Raw genomic sequence first — 19,698 nt, forward strand, 5'->3', positions numbered from 1 at the left:
TTTGTACATGTAGACGTTGGAGGTTCCCCCCATTCTTCTTTGTACATCCAGAGGCTGGAGGTTCCTCCATTCTTCTTTGTTCATCTAGAGGCTGGAGGTTCCCCACATTATTCTTTGTACATCTAGAGGCTGGAGGTTCCCCCATTCTTATTTGTACATCCAGAGGCTGGAGGTTCCTCCATTCTTCTTTGTTCATCTAGAGGCTGGAGGTTCCTCCATTCTTCTTTGTACATCTAGAGGCTGGAGGTTCCCCCCATTCTTCTTTGCACATCTAGAGGCTGGAGGTTCCTCCATTCTTCTTTGTTCATCTAGAGGCAGGAGGTTCCCCCCATTCTTTGTACATCTAGCGGCTGGAGCTTCCCCCATTCCTCTTTGTACAACTAGAGGCTGGTGGTTCCCCCATTCTTCTTTGCACATCTAGAGGCTGGAGGTCCCCCCATTTTTCTTTGTTCATCTAGAGGCTGGAGGTTCCTCCATTCTTCTTTGTACATCTAGAGGCTGGAGGTTCCCCCCATTCTTCTCTGTACATCTAGAGGCTGGAGGTTCCTCCATTCTTCTTTGTACATCTAGAGGCTGGAGGTTCCCCCATTCTTCTCTGCACATCTAGAGGCTGGAGGTCCCTCCATTCTTCTTTGTACATCTAGAGGCTGGAGGTTCCTCCATTCTTCTTTGTTCATCTAGAGGCTGGAGGTTCCTCCATTCTTCTTTGTACATCTAGAGGCTGGAGGTTCCCCCCATTCTTCTTTGCACATCTAGAGGCTGGAGGTTCCTCCATTCTTCTTTGTTCATCTAGAGGCAGGAGGTTCCCCCCATTCTTTGTACATCTAGCGGCTGGAGCTTCCCCCATTCCTCTTTGTACAACTAGAGGCTGGTGGCTCCCCCATTCTTCTTTGCACATCTAGAGGCTGGAGGTCCCCCCATTTTTCTTTGTTCATCTAGAGGCTGGAGGTTCCTCCATTCTTCTTTGTACATCTAGAGGCTGGAGGTTCCCCCCATTCTTCTCTGTACATCTAGAGGCTGGAGGTTCCTCCATTCTTCTTTGTACATCTAGAGGCTGGAGGTTCCCCCCATTCTTCTCTGTACATCTAGAGGCTGGAGGTTCCTCCATTCTTCTTTGTACATCTAGAGGCTGGAGGTTCCCCCATTCTTCTTTGCACATCTAGAGGCTGGAGGTTCCTCCATTCTTCTTTGTACATCTAGAGGCTGTAGGTTCCCCCTATTCTTCTTTGTACATCTAGAGGCTGGAGGTTCCTCCATTCCTCTTTGTACATCTAGAGGCTGGAGGTTCCCCCATTCTTCTTTGCACATCTAGAGGCTGGAGGTTCCTCCATTCTTCTTTGTTCATCTAGAGGCTGGAGGTTCCCCCCATTCTTCTTTGTACATCTAGAGGCTGGAGGTTCCTCCATTCTTCTTTGTATATCTAGAGGCTGGAGATTCCCCCCATTCTTCTTTGTACATCTAGAGGCTGGAGGTTCCTCCATTCTTCTTTGTACATCTAGAGGCTGGAGGTTCCTCCATTCTTCTCTGTACATCTAGAGGCTGGAGGTTCCTCCATTCTTCTTTGTACATCTAGAGGCTGGAGGTTCCCCCATTCTTCTCTGTACATCTAGAGGCTGGAGGTTCCCCCCATTCTTCTTTGTTCATCTAGAGCAGTGATGGCGAACCTTTTAGAGGCCGAGTGCCCAAACTACAACAAAGACCTGCTTATTTATCGCAAAGTGCCAACACAGAAATTTAATTTGTGATTTATACTCCCTTCTCTGTCACAGTTTTCATTGATACCAGCACCCTGAGTACACCAATAAAGCAGAAAATAGTCCCAGGTAGCTCTGTCACTTTAATATAGCTCTGTGCACAGCAAGTCCTTGGCTGTCTGGGACTGCAGGAAGATACCTGGAGTCCTCTCTGGTGATGGCCTGAGTGCCCACAGAAAGGGCTCTGAGTGCCACCTCTGGCACCAGTGCCATAGGTTAGCCATCACTGATCTAGAGGCTGCAGGTTCCTCCATTGTTCTTTGTACATCTAGAGGCTGGAGATTCCTCCATTCTTCTTTGCACATCTAGAGGCTGGAGGTTCCTCCATTCTTCTTTGTACATCTAGAGGCTGGAGGTTCCTCTATTCTTCTTTGTACATCTAGAGGCTGGAGGTTCCTCCATTCTTCTTTGTACATCTAGAGGCTGGAGGCTCCTTCCTTCTTCTTTGCACATCTAGAGGCTGGAGGTTCCCCCATTCTTCTTTGTACATCTAGAGGCTGGAGATTCCCCCATTCTTCTTTGTACATCTAGAGGCTGGAGGTTCCTCCATTCTTCTTTGTACATCTAGAGGCTGGAGATTCCCCCATTCTTCTCTGTACATCTAGAGGCTGGAGATTCCCTCCATTCTTCTCTGTACATCTAGAGGCTGGAGGTTCTCCCATTCTTCTTTGTACATCTAGCGGCTGGAGGTTCCCCCATTCTTCTTTGTACATCTAGAGGCAGGAGATTCCCCCATTCTTCTTTGTATATCTAGAGGCTGGAGATTCCCCCATTCTTCTTTGTATATCTAGAGGCAGGAGATTCCCCCATTCTTCTTTGTATATCTAGAGGCTGGAGATTCCCCCATTCTTCTTTGTATATCTAGAGGCTGGAGGTTCCTCCATTCTTATTTTTACATCCTGAGGCTGGAGGTCCTTAGTCTTTATTAAATTCTTGGATAAAACATTGTAGGTTAAACACACAAATCGCCTTGATTAAGGGCATCAATAGCTCGAAACGCGTAGGCGATTTGTGTGTTTAACCTACAATGTTTTATCCAAGAATTTAATAAAGACTAAAGTTTTATCTGGAAGTGCCGCGGTCCTTCTCCTGATTATTCTCATACTACACCTGTGGTCCTAGCAGGCAACACGGTTGCACTCCTAGCGTGTCTCATGCACGTGAAAATTGTATTTCCAGTATATCCAGAAACCGCTAACATGGAACCAGGTGAGCTGCACACAAATCAACTCTAACCTGTTATGTGTTTTATTAATCTGATAGTCCGGAGACGATCATTCCAGAGAACTGGTGCAGCTCGGGAGAAGTCCTGGAGACATGCATGAGAGGTTGGAATTAGGATAGAGATTAATATAATATCACTGGCAGATCGAAGAGCACGGGTATGGCAATAGACTGAGATAAGAGAAGAGAGATAGGAAGGTGCAGCGTTGTTTATACCAAATTGTACCCCCTCAAATAAGGGGAGAAGAAAAAGCCGGACTATAAATACATTTGTAGGGTAAAAATAATAACAATCTTTTTACATCAATTACTTAGAATAAAACATGCATAATTTAATCAAGAAGGTGCAGTACAAGAAATGGTGATACACAGACTAAAAAGTCATACCCGGACATTATATGGAGGTTGTGAGCTATGGGAAAGGAAGGACCTAGCTTCTATGTAGGGGCCGGCTGGACCAGAATAAGCATTCAGTATATGTTACATTATCTTATCTCCGCCATGTGACTAGTGTATAAGGCGCCCTTCATTAAAGTCTGGTTCTTACCTAAGTGTGAGAGTAGATGTGCTCCAATGTCCGGGATGACTCCGTCCCCTGGAGAAGAGAGATAGGGAGGTGCAGCATTGTGCAGAGCTTTGTGGATGAGGGTTATTGTTTTAAACTGTATACGGAAGGAGACAGGCAGCCAGTGCAGTGATTGGCACAAACTCAAGGCATCTGTGTAGCATTTTGTCTGAAAGATGAGCCTGGCAGCTGCATTAAGAATAGATTGTTTAGTGACGGGAAGACCGATTAGTAGGGAGTTACAATAGTCCAGACAAGAGTGAATCAGAGTGAGAAATAGCATGTTTCTGAGAAGCATGGGGCAAGAATGAGCAAGAGATTGAATATACGGCGCAAAGGAGAGGTTGGAGTCCAGCACAACCCCAAGACAATGGGCCTGATGCCTCTGTGCTCAGAGAGGTCAGGGTTGGGTCAGTTAGTAGATGGTGGAAAGACAAGAAGTTCAGTCGTAGAAAGATTAAGTTTCAAGAAGAGGGAGGACATAATGTTACAGGCAGCAGAAAGACAGACACTGGTGTTCTGAAGGAAGGTGATACTGGAAACCATATCTGCTGATGGTTTGTCCAATGGGGCCAGTATAGAGGGAGAAGAGAAGAAGACCTAGGACTGAGCCCTGAGGAACCCCAACACTGAGAGGAAGAGGAGAAGAGAAAGAGACACTGACAGTGCAGTCTCTCGAAGGAAACCATGAGAGTGCAGTGTCCTTTAGGCAAATGGAGTGAAGCATCCCGAGGAGGAGCTGGTGGTCCATAGTATCGAACGCTGCCGATAGATCCAGAAGAACGGGGAGAGAATAGTCACCTTTGGATTTAGCACTGAGGTGATCATCAGAGACTTTAGTAAGAGCAGTTTCAGTGGAGAGCATAGTACGAAAACCAGATTGTAGGGCGTCAAGTAAGGAAGCTAGCTAAGAGATAACGGGTTAGTCGAGAATATATCCCGCGTTCCAGGAGTTTGGACATGAAATGGAGAATAGAGACTGGTCCGTAGTTAGTAGCATAGTCCAGGGAAGACTTCTTAAGTAATGGAGTAACAACAGCATGCCTGAAAGAAGAGGGAAAGACACCGGAAGTGAGAGAGAGAGAGGTTGAAGATGTTAGTTAAGTGAGAAGTGACTGCTGGGGAGAGGAACTGTACCAGATGTGAGGGGATGGGGTCACTAGTGCAGGTAGTGGGGTGAGCAGAGGAGCCTTGTGACTGGCACAAAGGAAGAGAGCTAACTGGGTAAGGCACCGGAGGAAAGAGGATTAATTGAACAAGAGGATTGAGAAATTATTTTCTGGTAAATGCAGTCAATTTTATCTTTAAAGTAGGTGGCCAGATCTTCATCCCCAAGGTCTGTGACAGGTGGCTGCTCCTTTGGTGTTAGTAAGGAGTGACGAGTAATTGGGGTTGTTAGAGAGAGAGGATATGAGATTAGTAAAATAGACCTGTTTAGCGAGGTGAAGGGCAGAGTTATAGGTTTTTAGCATAAATTTAAAAAATCTGTAGATGTGCGGATTTTCTCCACAGATGGTTGGCAATCCTGAGGCACTGCTGAAGGAAACGGGTTTTGGGGGACATTGAAGACTGGCACGTGGGTTCCGGTATGAATGATGGGTGGAAGGATTCTGCGAAGGTGAAGGATTATCAAAAGTAAAAAAAAAATAAGGTTATGGTCTGAGATTGGAAAGGAAGAATTGGTAAACTTAGATATTGAAGAAAATCATGAGAGGACCAAGTTGAGGATGTTTCCCTCATTATGAGTGGGGGAATCAGAGAATTGGGAAAGACCTAGAGAGCTGATACTCAGAAGGGGAGATGGGAGTGTTAATAGGGATGTTAAAGTCTCCCATGATTGGAATCTTACAGGATAGAAAGTGAGACCAATAGGCAAAGTGAGCCATCTGAGGGTGTGGTCTTCAAAAGATGGAAAAGTGAGTGAGGGTACAAGAGGAATGAGCAGGAAGGTGCACTGAGGAGAGTCAAGTTTGCCTACTCCCCACCCTGTTCTCAGGTCTAGAGCAGAGAGAAAAGTCAAAGCCGTGAGGGAGGCAGAGTTATCTTGCTGGATCCATGTTTCCGTGATGGCCAGCAGGTCAAAGAACTTAGAAAGAAAGAGGTCATGAACAGATTTTAGTTTATTGCCCACAGAGCGGGCATTCCATAGGGCACAAATCAAAGGGCTTACGGGTGGAGGAGGAAAAGAGGGAGAACACTGAATCATTATACTGGTTAAGATGAGAGATGTCCCCTGCAGCCAGCAGGAGGTGAAAGAGAAGAGTCAGAAGATGCCTCCAAGATTTATAAGATATTATTTCTTGCTTCACAACAGAACACTGTTAGTATGGTTACATAAAGTATAGAGTGTGTGAGTTGTGTACAAAGGTGAGTGAAGAAGTGAGGCATTGATAGGGATAGTTGGTACTGGTGGAATAGAAAGACGATAGGCAAGTAAAACAATCATAGCAAACAGAAAGAAAATGGAAAAGATTCTTAGATAAACATCTTATCTGTTTCCTAACTGCAATGTATAACTGCATCAGCATACTTGTCAGAATATTATACTGCAATGTGTAACAGTCACACAGACGACAGAAGGTACTTGGGAGTACCCGGGAGGAAAATCTCTCTGGGAAGAGTCCGGAGGGAGGAGTCTGTGGACCAGTGGACCCTCTGGACCACCGCGGGAGATGGAAATAGAGTTCTTAGTCGCAACCCGGGACCGGAGTCTAATGGCACCCTGGTCTTCACCAGAGCCAGCCGCAAAGCAAGATGGTCTTGCTGCGGGGTGCCACAGGTTGTTCCACAGGTGCGACTGGGCCCGTGGTGGCAGCCAGGGATGACAGGGGTGTAGGACACAGTCCGAGCCTGGAGTGACAGCGGGAAAGAAGCTTTTAAGGATGAGCTGGGTTGCACCAAGGTGCCACTTAGACTCCGGTCCTGGGTTGCGGCCAAGTACTCTCTCTCCATCTACCTTCTGTTGTCTGTGTGACCGCTACACAATGTATAACTGCAGCAACATACTTGTCAGAATATTATACTGTAATATATAACTGCAGCAGCATACTTGTCAGAATATTATACTGTAATATATAACTGCAGCAGCATACTTGTCAGATATTATACTGTAATATATAACGGGCGCAGAAAACTTGCCAAAATATTATATGCCATGTGTCACTGCAGCAGCATACTGGTCAGAATATTATACAAGCAAGAATGGATTAACCAAATTTATTTCACTTAATTTAAAAAAATCACCCTTCCATCGGTGATGAAGCACAAAAAACAGCACAGGTTATGAATATACATATGGACACCTATAGCAAAAAGGTATCCTACCAGCGTAAGAGGTAAATAGAGGACCAGCAGGATACTAATTAACAGCCTAGTACACTGGTGATAGCAAAGATATGATAGTCTTACCAGTTCAAACGCCGTGTATCATGCATTGGTGCATCAGGTTATACTCTGTGTTACCTTATATGTAAAGATGGCCGGGATCCCGGGATGCATCCAGAGGCGTTCCTGCATGCGGTGGGGCAGGCGGTTGGAGTTGGAAGAACACCTATTCCTGTCCCTAATCCCAGTGTGTATGAACTCCCGCCCTTACAAGGGCAGTACCAAGTTTTGCCCTGCACTAATCACCCAGCATCCCCCCTCCCTGGCGCGTTTCTTCATTATTAGGATCCATCAGAGGGATTTCTGGCAAAAATGCTAACAAAAGAATTATAATGTTGGGACTCCTATAGTGATCGGATGTCCCTCGGGTGTAATATATAGTGGGTGTCTCCAGGTGTAGGATAACCCTCCAGGTGTCCTGTGCGGAGGCCTGGTAACTGATCCCTGGCTGGTCTAGTAGGGATAAATTTCCCTATGCAGCATAGGAGTATAAGTAGGAGTAGATACACGCCCCCCATAATCACTTACCAATCCTGAGCCCGGTGTCGGTCAGACCGTCGGCGTGTGCAGCCGCATCTCATCAGAAATGCGCGCCACCACTAGACACCGGGAGCACTTCCGGTCACGTGACCAGGTCATGTGACGGTACAGGGGAGGGTGCAGCATGACTCTTTGTCATGGAAACATGACGCTACCGCTGCGGAGGATATCGGTCCTCCGCTGCAGGTAGTGTACGGCTTAAGAGGTTAGCATATATCGCGACCAGGATTCGGACAAACAACAATAGTAGATATCGGCCATGTTGTGCCCAAATAATAAGCAGCTGTTGGCTAAATTAGGCTACATGGAATCGATTAAGTAAATTTAATAGGCGTTTGGAAGTATCATAGTATCATAGTATATAAGGCTGGAAGGAGACGCAAGTCCATCAAGTCCAACCTTTAAAATTAAATAAATGTTTTATCCTCATAACCCGTGATATTTTTTCTCTCCAGAAAGTCATCTAGGCCCCTCTTGAACATGTACATAGAGTCGGCCATAACAACCTCCTGCGGCAGAGAGTTCCACAGTCTCACTGCTCTAACAGTAAAGAATCTTTGTCTATGGTGATGGTAGAATCGCCTCTCCTCTAGGTGTAGAGGATGCCCCCTTGTCCTGGTCACAGGCCGAGGTATAAAAAGATCTTTGGAGAGATCCTTGTACTGTCCGTTCAGGTATTTGTACATTGTAATGAGGTTTCCCCTCAGTCGTCTTTTTTCTAAACTGAATAATCCCAAATTTTGTAATCTGTCAGTGTATTCTAATCCCCCCCATTCCCCTAATAATCCTGGTTGCTCTCCTCTGCACCTGTTCCAGCTCTACTATGTCCTTTTTATACACTGGTGCCCAAAACTGTACACAATATTCCATGTGTGGTCTGACCAGGGATTTGTATAAGGGCAGAACTATGTCTTTATCATGAGAATCTATTCCTCTCTTGATACATCCCATAATTTTATTTGCTTTAGCAGCAGCCGCCTGGCTCTGGTCACTAAAATTAAGTTTACCATCCACCAATACCCCCAAGTCCTTTTCAGCTCCAGTTTTACCAAGTAATTGACCGTTTAGAACATAATTATACTTTATGTTTCCATGGCCTAAGTGCATAACTTTACATTTATCTATCACAAATCCCTCTGTAATGCTAAACTATCGACCTCAGTATTTATTACTTTACACAGCTTAGTATCATCTGCAAATATTGAAACTTGACTGTGTAAACCCACTACAAGGTCATTAATAAAAATATTAAAAAGAAGTGGCCCCAATACTGACCCCTGTGGCACTCCACTGGTAACATCAACCCAATCTGAGAATGTGCCATTAATGACGACCCTCTGTTTTCTATCACTAAGCCAATTATTTACCCAAATATACAGATTTTCCCCTATTCCCAGCAGTCTCATTTTATATACCAACCTTTTATGTGGCTCGGTGTCAAATGCCTTTGAAAAGTCCAGATATACAACATCCACAGCGTCCCCCAGGTCCAGTCTTGAACTTACCTCCTCGTAGAAACCAATCAGATTAGTCTGACAGGACCGATCTCTCATAAACCCATGCTGACGCTGGGTTATAAGGTTGTGCACAGTGAGATACTCCAGGATAGCATCTCTAACAAACCCCTCAAATATTTTCCCCACCACAGCAGTTAGACTCACGGGTCTGTAGTTTCCAGGATCGCTATTTGATCCTTTTTTGTATATTGGTACCACATTTGCTATGCGCCAGTCCTGTGGAACATAACCAGTCCTCAGTGAATCATCCAATATTAAAAATAACGGTCTGTCTATCACCGTACATAATTCATGCAGAACCTGGGGGTGTATGCCATCTGGCCCAGGTGATTTATCTATCTTAGTGGTTGCGAGGCGGCGCCGTACCTCTTCCTGGGTTAAACTGTTGACATTCCAAAAAGAATTTACATTATTCCTCATTGTGTCTTCCACCAGGGGATTTTCCTGGGTAAAGACAGTTGAGAAGATTGGCCCTTTCCTCATCTCCTTCCACCATGACCCCCATGTTATGTTAAGGGGACCCACACTCTCTGTTTTTAGTTTCTTATCATTTATATAAATTCGAAAAATAATTTGGGATTATTTTTGCTCTCCATGGCAATATTTCTCTCAGTCTCTATTTATTTATTTATTTTTCTCTCTATAATCCTGTAATGCCTCATAGCTACCTTTGCGTTTTAGCACCTTAAACGCCTTATCTTTCTCGCTTATTGCTCTCCTTACAAGACTAGTTAGACACATTGGCTTTTTCTTGTTCCTCTTATGCTTTTTCCCATAAGGTATGTGTTTCTCACAGGACTTTTTCAGAATATATGAGAAAAAGTCCCATTTTTGGGGGGGGCTTTTGTCTTTGAGAGCATTATCCCAGTCTATGCCTTTAAGGTCTTCCCTTAGTTGCTGAAAATTTGCCCTCCTGAAGTTTAGAGTGTTGGTTGCCCCTTCCCTAACGTTCTTAGTAAAGCGTAATCCAAAATCAATGATATTATTATCACTATTACCCAGGTTCCCCCCAACCTGTAGTTTTGATACCCTATCAGGTCTGTTGGTAAGGATAAGGTCCAGCAGTGCCCCCCCTCTTGTTGGCTCCAGGACTAGTTGCGACAGGTAACTGTCTTTTCTTGTTGACAAAAACCTGCTACCTTTGAAGGACCTGCATGTTTCTGCCCCCCAGTCAATATCTGGGTAATTGAAGTCCCCCATGATAAGTACTTCACCATGCTTTGAAGCCGCATCCATTTCACTTATCAGCATTTCCTCTGCTGCCTCCATTATATTTGGAGCCTTATAACAGACCCCTAGTAATATTTTATTATTCTTTTTCCCTCCTCTTATCTCCACCCATAGGGACTCCACATTTGCGTTACTGATGTCATCTCGCAGGACGGGCTTGAGGCAAGAATTCACATATAAACAAACCCCTCCACCTTTTTTATTTATATGATCATTTCTAAAAAGACTATAACCATCTATAGTAACAGCCCAGTCATAGCTACTGTCCAGCCATGTCTCGCTGATACCCACTATATCATATTTCCGCTCCAACATCAAGAGTTCCAGTTCCTCCATTTTGTTTGTGAGACTTCTGGCATTTGTGTACATACACTTTATATGGTTTTCCATATCCCTATTCTTATTCCCCAATCTCATTCCAGCCCCCCTTCCTCCCCCATGGACTATGACTCTTCCCAGCTCTCTATCTACACTGTCTATTTGCCCTGCACAAGTGTAGTTGCCCTCACCCCAGGTCAAGTGAAATTGACACGGGCTGAAAGTGGACCTAAATGGATTTAATGCAGGCTGAACTATAACTCCCTGTTATTAGTAGTTATGGCATAGAAGTATGCTTTATATGTTCAGCGATACAGGATGCACGTGCGTTGTCCATAAAGGTGCAAACCAAAGGGATTACCAGTATGGAGTATATAAAAGTACATATAGTTCACTTACATATTCTACTGGTGTGTAGAAGGTAAAACCAGATAAGTTTGCCCTACAAGAACTGCCAAAAGTAAGATGCAAAAGTATGATGACCCTATCACGCACAAGAGAAAAGGGGGGGGGGGGGGAGACAAATATAGCCCCCTAGATATCTGTTTGGGACTACAGAAAGCAGGTAAACTGCAATTGTTCATTTAGTCCTCCAGGGGACACAGTTACCAATCTGTATATCCATTTGGTCTCGACCTGCAGGATTCTTTTATTCCAATCCCCACCTCTTAGTGGGTATGGTATCATATCGATACCCACAAAACGTAAGTGTTTGTAATCACCCCCATGATGAACTGGGAGTGCTAGAGAAAGGCCTGTTGTTTGTACCCACTTCAGACTTTAATATATTTTAGTGGATTAAAGACCTGCACCTCTTCGTGAGACGTATACTCTGGCGTAAACACTTTAAACGTCAAGATATTAGGGAAAGCAGGGAACTAGGCATTCCACTCGAAATGCTGGAGGATGTAAGGTCACTATTCCAGCTGGGTGACACAACGACTGTTGAAGGTAAGGGACCATTCATTGACCTAAGGCTAGGAGCACTAAAATGCCACCAAAAGGGGAGGTATCTTGTATTGATGTGTTTGTTGATTTAGTCTCCAAAGACTTTGAGAATTTAGCTAAAAGACACATCAATAAAGACTTTAACATGTCTGAAGCTGAGATTAAGGCACTACAGAATTTTGAGAATAACAAAAGTCTGACTATTAAATCTTCGGGGGGCAACGTAGTGGTACTGGACACCACCCACTACGAGAAAATGTGCTTAGACATACTAGAGAATAGATTATGTTATGACATCCTGACAAAAAAATCCCACTGAACAGTTTCTGTTAGACTTGAAGCAGATTCTCACAGAGGCAAGACGGGAGGAATTAATCTCTGATGCCGAATTTGATTTTTTATATCCTAAGTTCCCAGTATGTAGCACCTTCTATGCCCTACCCAAGGTGCACAAGGGCCTCAACCCCTTAAGGGGCGCCCAATAGTGTCGGGAGTGGGATCACTGTGCCAGAACATTGGCATATATGTTGATAAGGTCCTAAGACCATTTGTGCTCTCACTCCCGACATATATAAAGGGACACCACAGACCTCCTCAAATGTATAGGGGGCATCACACGTAAAGGGGAGATCACATGACCGCCAACATCTCGGAACCCGGAAGTCTGACCGGTATCCATGATGCAGACTTAATATCAGTCAACGATCTACAGGTGTGTTTCTCAGATCCCTATTGGCTATCACTTGTTTAAATACTGCCCAGTGTTTGTATTTCATTACCCCTTGACGAAGGCAGCGTGCCGAAACGCGCGTCGGGGTGTTCATCCATCTTGGAGGCCGCACATTCTCAGTGCCTAGGTAACTGTCACACATGATCTTATCATCTACCACTACCCTTATTTTACAATGCTTAGACTGATTCTACTTACTTACAAAATATCTTGCTACCATTTATGCCTCCTTGATGTTTTAAGACCTCCTTTTCAGTCTCAACTGGTTACCTCCCAGTGTGTTAATGCCTGTTCTGTATATTTTAATTCTTGTATGAATTTTTGTATATATTTAATAAAGTTTTGTCTCATGCTTTACAGTAACAAGTTTCTGCGCAAATCTGGTTTTTTTCGTCGAGTAGGTTGTGTATATTCAGTACCAGTTACAGGTTTACTTTAATTTTCACCCAGAGGAGTTTGGGATATCATTCCACCTCTGTTTCAATTGTTTTTTTGGAGATTGTTAACCTAGGGTTAAAGTACCCTAGGGAGTCTGAAAAATAGTAAAAAAAAAAGTATAAAATAAAATTATAATTAAAAAACATAAAAATTCAAATCAACCCCCGTTCCCTAGAACTGATATAAATATAAATAAACAGTAAAAATCATAGACAAACTAGGTATCGCCGCGTCCAAAAATGCCTGATCTATCAAGATATAATAACGTTTTTTCAATGCGTTTAACTCCGTAATGGAAAATAACTCGAAAATGGCACTTTTTTGCCATTTCAAAAAATATAAAAAAATTCTTTAAAAAGTGATCAAAAGGTCGTACAGTCCTAAAAATAATAACATTATAAACGTCATCAATAGTCGCAAAAAAACGACACCTCCCAAAGCTCTGTACACCAAAGTATAAAAAAGTTATTAGCGCCAGAAGATGGCAAAATCCCCCCAAGTTTTAATTTTTGTAAATGTATGAAAACATTATAAAACCTATACAAATTTGGTGTCGCCGTAATCATGCTGATCCAGAGAATAAAGTAGACATGTAATTTGGGGCGTACAGTGAAATCCGTAAAATCCAAGCCCAGAAGTATACGGCAGGAATGCGTTTTTTCACCATTTTCACTGCATTTGGAATTTTTTACCCGCTTCCCAGTACACGGCATGGAATATTAAATACCAGCATTTTGAAGTGCAATTTGTTATGCAGAAAATAAACTGCCACACAGCTCTGTACATGGAAAAGTAAAAAAGTTATAGATTTTTGAAGGTGGGGAGTGAAAAATGAAAACGCAAAAACATTGACTTTTTGGGGCATAATTATTGTTTTTAATTAAATTTTAAATACCGTATATACTCGAGTATAAGCCGAGACCCCTAATTTTACCACAAAAACCTGTTAAAACCTATTGACTCGAGTATAAGCCGAGGGTGGGAAATGCATTGGTCACAGCCCCTTCCCAAGCAAGCCCCCAGAAGTATATAGCCAGCAGCCCCCAGTAGTATATAGCCAGCAGCCCCCAGTAGTATATAGCCAGCCAGCCCCTGCCCCAGTACATAGCCAGCCAGCCCCTGTGCCCCAGTATATAGCGTTCTAGCCCCTGTGCCCCAGTATACAGCCTGCCAGCCCCTCTGCCCCAGTATACAGCCTGCCAGCCCCTGTGCCCCAGTATACCACCTGCCAGCCCCTGTGCCCCGGTCAATAGCCTGCCAGCCCCTGTGCCCCGGTCAATAGCCTGCCAGCCCCTGTGCCCCGTTACCGAGCCGAACCCCCGCCCCATTGATGTAAAAGAAAAAATAATCAAAACTCACCTTTCCGGCCTCCCCCTCGGGTCTTCTGTGTGATCCCGCAGTCAGCGGCAGGTCCGTGCCGCGCACAGCGCTGACATCACAGTGTGTGCCGGCTGCCGGCACACACAGCACTATTGCAGCGGCGGCGGCCGCTGACTGCGGGATCACACAGAAGACCCGAGGGGGCCGCCGGAAAGGTGAGTTTTGATTATTATTATTTTTTTTTTCAGCGGCAAGTCAGCGGCAGGTCCGCACAGCACTGACATCAGCCGCAGCCGCTGCCGGCACACACAATACTATTGCAGCGGCGGCTGATGTCAGTGCTTGTGAAATCGCACGGACCGGCCGCTGACCGACGGATCGCACAGAAGACCCAAAGGGGCCGCCGGAAAGGTGAGTTTTGATTTTTTTTTTTCCTGTTGTCTTGTTTGACTCGAGTATAAGCCGAGTTTGTGTTTTTCAGCACATTTTTTGTGCTGAAAAACTCGGCTTATACTTGAGTATATACGGTATATAATATTAGAAACCCCCTATATATCAACCGATTTTCAAAATCTATAATTTTTGCATCACCATTTCCAAGTGGCATAACATTTTCACTGTGTAGGCTATGGAGCTGGTTGATGGCTTGATTTTTTGCGGGACATGTTGTAATGACAGTATCATTCTGGAGTACATATGGTTTTAGAGCACTTTTTATTGCATTTTTTTTGTGGGATGAAATAGGTAGTGTTTTTTTTTTTATGGTGTTCATCGAGCGGGTTCAATAATTTTTTAACTTTTTTAACTCTGCAAGTTGTTATGGACGCGATCATTATATAAATTTGTGTTTTTCTGTTTTCCTGATGTGTTACCCAAATATTTCCGATTTGCGACGGTTTTTCCTGAATTGCCCCGGGTTTTTGGCGCACGCGATCGGATTGTGGCGCATCGGCGCCAGCAAGCACACAACGGAAATCGGGGGACGTGGCTGTACGAAAACCCAACGGATTCGGAGAAACCGCCGCATTTAAAAAAAAAAAAAAAGTGTTGCTGGACACGCGCTTACCTTCACCAAGTATAGGATCGTGAACTCCGGCGGGCCTTGGCGAACTTCAGCGCAGCAGCGACATCTGGTGGACGTTGGAGGAACTGCCTTAGTGAATCGCCGGAAGACCACCGCAGAGAACGCGCAGCTGGATCGCGAATGGACCGGGTAAGTAAATCTGCCCCGATATGTCTCTTTACATGTTTATGGAACCTATGGGCATTTTTATTAATTTATTTTTATTTAAGAACTATATATATATTTTTTTTACGTTTTTATTAGTTCTACCATGGGACATGAATGTCATCATCTGATTGCTACTGAAGTATTGCAAGGAAGTAGCGCTCGGCGCTTACCGTGCGCGTGGCTCTCATTCACTTCCTATGTAGCCGCGCGCACGGTAAGCGCCGAGCGCGTACCTGCCTGCGCCGGCTATAACGTTTAAAAAGTGTTTTAAACCGCGATACCGCGGTTTAAAACACTAACGAAAATAAGCTCCGGCACCAGCTCACCCTGAGCTGGTGCCCGGTATTTCCATCAGAAACCTGCCACTACAAGTGGTAGGTTTCCTTTAAGCCACTACATATCCCGGCCCGTATGAACTTTGTGCATTTGGATGTTCCAGAAGGGTATTGGGAGAATGTCATGTGGTCAGGTGAACCCAAAGTACAAACGCATTTACCCGTGTTTGGAGGAGGGAGACTGCGGAGCTGCATCCAGAAAACACCAGACCTGCTGTGCAGCATGGGGACGGGGGGCAACTTCATGATGAGGGGCTTTATCTCTGCAAAGCTTTGGAGGGAGTTGAAAGTCTGTGTTGTCCAGCGACATTTCCAAAACATCACTGCTCTAGAGGAGATCTGCATGGAGACATGGGCCAACATAACAGCAGCAGTGTGATTTGTTTTGTTACTGACCAAATACTTATTTTTCACCACAAATAAATTGTAAAGAATTTGCACATTTGGTGGCTGGCTAAATGCCGTTCCCCCTACTGTATATAGAATTTAGATATGTGATAAATATGAGATACATAGTAGATGATGAGATAGAATGGTAATAAGATAATAATGCTTTCCATAATGAAGGTTCCTGCAATGCATTTGATAGATGATATTATCCGCCATTATCAGTGACATTAATCCGATCTGTTATTATCACATCACTGAGTCGCGTCGTCTTCAGTGTTTTATATATAAGGTGATCTGTATAGATCTCTCTGACTACCATCATAATATAATCATGTCCCAGACACTGGAGCCCATGACCTACGGTGGTTCCCTCTTCGGTGCCTCCATTAGACTAGGTGTCCGCCTCCTCTATCTACTGATCACATTATGACTGTTTTCTTCCATTTAAGGAGTCAGTTTTTTAACCCCTTCACACATTATATGATAGAGGCTATATGGAGGGGGCTTACAGGCTGAGCCTGAATATACAGGACAGGAGTCTGCTGCATTATATACCTGACATATGCCACAAATAGTTGCCAACCCCTGACCCCAAGGTTGAGACAGCCTAAGAGGCTTGAAATAGTAAAAATAAAGTTTTGAAAAAATGTAAATCGCCCACTTTCCCTAGAAAGTATATATAAATTAAAAAAATTAAATCACAAAGATTTTAGGCATTGAAATTACTGGTCTACTATAATTTAAAAATATGTATCCAATGCTTATGCTGCAACAGACCGAATTGTCACAAATTTTGCTGTGCAGCACAAACGGAGTGCTGCTTTTTAAGTGCTGCAGTCACCAAGGCCATCACCATCTTGGATTCAACGTTGTCAGGAGGTGCAGACCTTGCTGGTAGTATTTTTTAAAGATACCCTGCTATACCCTACCAGTGCTGACATCTGTCTAGCTTTGGGACAGACTTGACATATATTAAAGATCCCCTACTCTGTGAGTGTCTCATATCAGTTTGAGGACTACTGCACTGCCTCAAATAACCCCCAGACTCTCCATTTTACATCTGTAACTGTATCAATTCTTTTATGTGATAGCTAACTCCTGCATGAGAAAAGGACAGCGGTCCCCGAGACTAAACCCCTTCCCGCCAGATCCACTCCAGTCATGCCGAAATTGGTGGTAATGGGTGTATATACATGCCTTCTCTGCCAGAGGTAAAGGAGTTTGCTGTGACACAAGTAGACACTGGTTTTCAACTTTATGGGCAGTTTGGTATGTTACCCCCTCATCATGCATCCCTACTCTATTTAACTATTCTGTCTCATCTCTGTGGCAGCACAGAAGGCTATCCTGCAGGAATGTATATCCATCTGTTATTACTTGAAGACTCTGGTCTTGCAAAAGCTAACTTTTATCTTCGGAATGAAATATGGTTAAGCAGCATTATAAAAAGAACAAAAAATATACTGAGACTATGGAAGTCTAACTCTGGGCCGACTAGAGCAATGTTGGCAGCGGACATGGCTTATATTGTGAGGATAGAGGAACTGATAGTTTTGGATGAGTTTCAGCTGAATGCATACTATTGCCTTACACCTGCGGTGGTTGTCGTGGACTTCGTTCAGGAATTCGTCGGAGTTCCCAGTTTGGGTATCGGGCTGAGCTAACTGAGATATCGCTTGGACGCTGTTCCATCCCCCCTCCCTTAAGTTAGTGTGTTGTTCCTATCTATTTGTGTGAGCGTTGGATGATTGGGGTTTGATGGGTGGGTGTTCTACTGCATAAGAGGGAAACGGGTCCTGGGATTTATGACCCTACAGCAATATGTTCCAGAAAGTTTTTTAAGTTCAGGGTCCAAACAGAGGGCTCACTACAGCAATGCGCCCCCCCCCCCCCATTATGTTTCTGCACCTGATGACCAAATGTTGCGCATTATTGTATTGTTTATTTATGTAATGTTTTTCAATAAATGCTAGTGAACCATAAAAGGAACAAAAAAAAAAGGACAGTTGTTTTTCACATTGTGTAAACCCTTTAGTGACCACTTCAACGAGAATTAAGAATAAAGTACAAACATGTTATCAGTAGATCGACAAGTGGTGAGGACCCACTGATCCGACTGCTTGAGTTTTAGTTGATCTTCATATGATATGGATGGTGGATTCTTTTCTCATACGGATTAGTTGCTGTGCATCCCCTCGTCCCTCCTCTTATTTCCAATTCCTACCCCACCCCTCTTTTTTTTCTCAAGCTAGGTCATTGCTTTCCAACTTAGTATGTTGGATCTTGAAATCCATCATAGTCAGGTGTTGCCTATGAAACTTGACTCCTGTCATGCTTATCTCCAACAGCGGTATCACAGACTATGACAATCACTTAGGCCCATTTCACACTTGCATTTTTCACGCGCGTTTTCTGCGCGTGCTTTTGATGTGCAGAACTTGCATTGCACTCTGACCCATTGTAACCAATGGGTCTTTTCAGACTTGCATTTTTTTTAACGCGCGTTTAAATCTCGACATGCTCTACTTTTGCAAGTCACACGCGTGAAAAACGCACCATACAAGTCTATGGAGAGGCATCAAAAACGCATTGCACTCTGAGACACTTGCAAGTCCAATGCGTTTTTCACGCAACAATTGCCATAGAAAAGATAGAGCTCAGTCCTGAGAAAATGCGTGTGAAAAACGCATTGAAATTGCATTGAAAACGCGCGTGAAAAACTGAGACACTGAACAAACTCTGACTGAAAACTGATTGCAATCTGATGCAAAATGCGCGTTTTTCACTGACCAAACCCTGATCGCCCCCTGATCAGACTCTGACGTGATCTGCAACGCAAGTGTGGAAGGGGCCTAAGAAACTCCTCTGGCTTCCAAACTTTGTTTTTTTTTACCCCAATCCCTCTCTCCTTAAGCTTCATACACATGACTGCATATGGTGGCCATTTCCACCTGGTCATAACGCGTTGTAAACATTCCCGTTTCAGAATACATGGCCTACTTTTCTCATATTTCTGACAAAATATTAATAGATTTTATAAATCCAAAATGTCTGATCTATCAAAATATAAAAATGATAACCCTATGAGTTGCAAAGAAAGAAAAAAAACAGCATATCTACGAAAAGCCCCCCCCCCCCCCAATATTGCAAAACGTAAAAGTTTGGTAACCAATCAGTATCAATAAAATCCTCAGCTTGACCTGCAATAAATGCCACCTTACACAGCCCCATAGACAACAGTACATGTTTTTTCCTACTGCATTTGGAAGTACAGTTTGTCCTGCAGAAAACAAGCCCTCCGACATTTATGCAAACCAAAAAGTTTCCTCTATAAGGAGAAGAGTGAAAAATGTAAACACAAAACAAACAGAAAAAAGCCTAACACCTAAAAAAAAAATTGGATAAAAAAAGTGCAATCCCAGGTGCAAAATCCCCCCAATGCACCTAATGGTTACGGGTCACTACACATACAGGGCTCGTATACAGCTTTCCCAATATCCTGAACGGCTTATGAGTGTTATGTAAATGTATGACCTATTATAGCTACTAATGCCGCATATAACAGTGTCGTTACATCAGGGACTGCAGCTCGGCCGCAATGTATAATAATAATAATAATAATACATTCAGCTTCGCTCCATCGCTTCCACTGTGTCTGCAGCGCTGTCTGACTCGATCACTCGGTAATCGACTCATTGCTCCTTTGTTTGCATTTTCTTTTCTGTCTATTCTTGGAAGCTCGATGCTCTATTTGTCTCCCCTGGGTGTCTGCTC

The 19,698-nt window shown here is 43.8% G+C and overlaps 1 protein-coding gene across 4 annotated transcripts in view; it reads right to left on the reverse strand.

Moving 5' to 3' along the window:
• The window catches only part of TRMT1 (tRNA methyltransferase 1), a 38,751-nt gene that overhangs the window by 18,367 nt on the left and 686 nt on the right, over positions 1-19,698 (reverse strand). Inside the window, exon 1 of one of the 4 annotated variants that reach the window (XM_072149684.1) lies at positions 19,549-19,692. The exons of 2 other annotated variants lie outside the window; for them this stretch is intronic. In XM_072149684.1, coding sequence (XP_072005785.1) covers positions 19,549-19,620 — 72 coding nt within the window. In that variant the 5' untranslated portion in view covers positions 19,621-19,692. Of the gene's footprint in view, positions 1-19,548; positions 19,693-19,698 lie in introns of those variants that run through there. One more of the 4 variants, XM_072149682.1, reaches the window with a different exon arrangement.

The sequence above is a fragment of the Engystomops pustulosus genome, chromosome 4 (genome assembly GCF_040894005.1).
Source record: "Engystomops pustulosus chromosome 4, aEngPut4.maternal, whole genome shotgun sequence".
NCBI classification, from domain to species: Eukaryota; Metazoa; Chordata; class Amphibia; order Anura; family Leptodactylidae; genus Engystomops; species Engystomops pustulosus.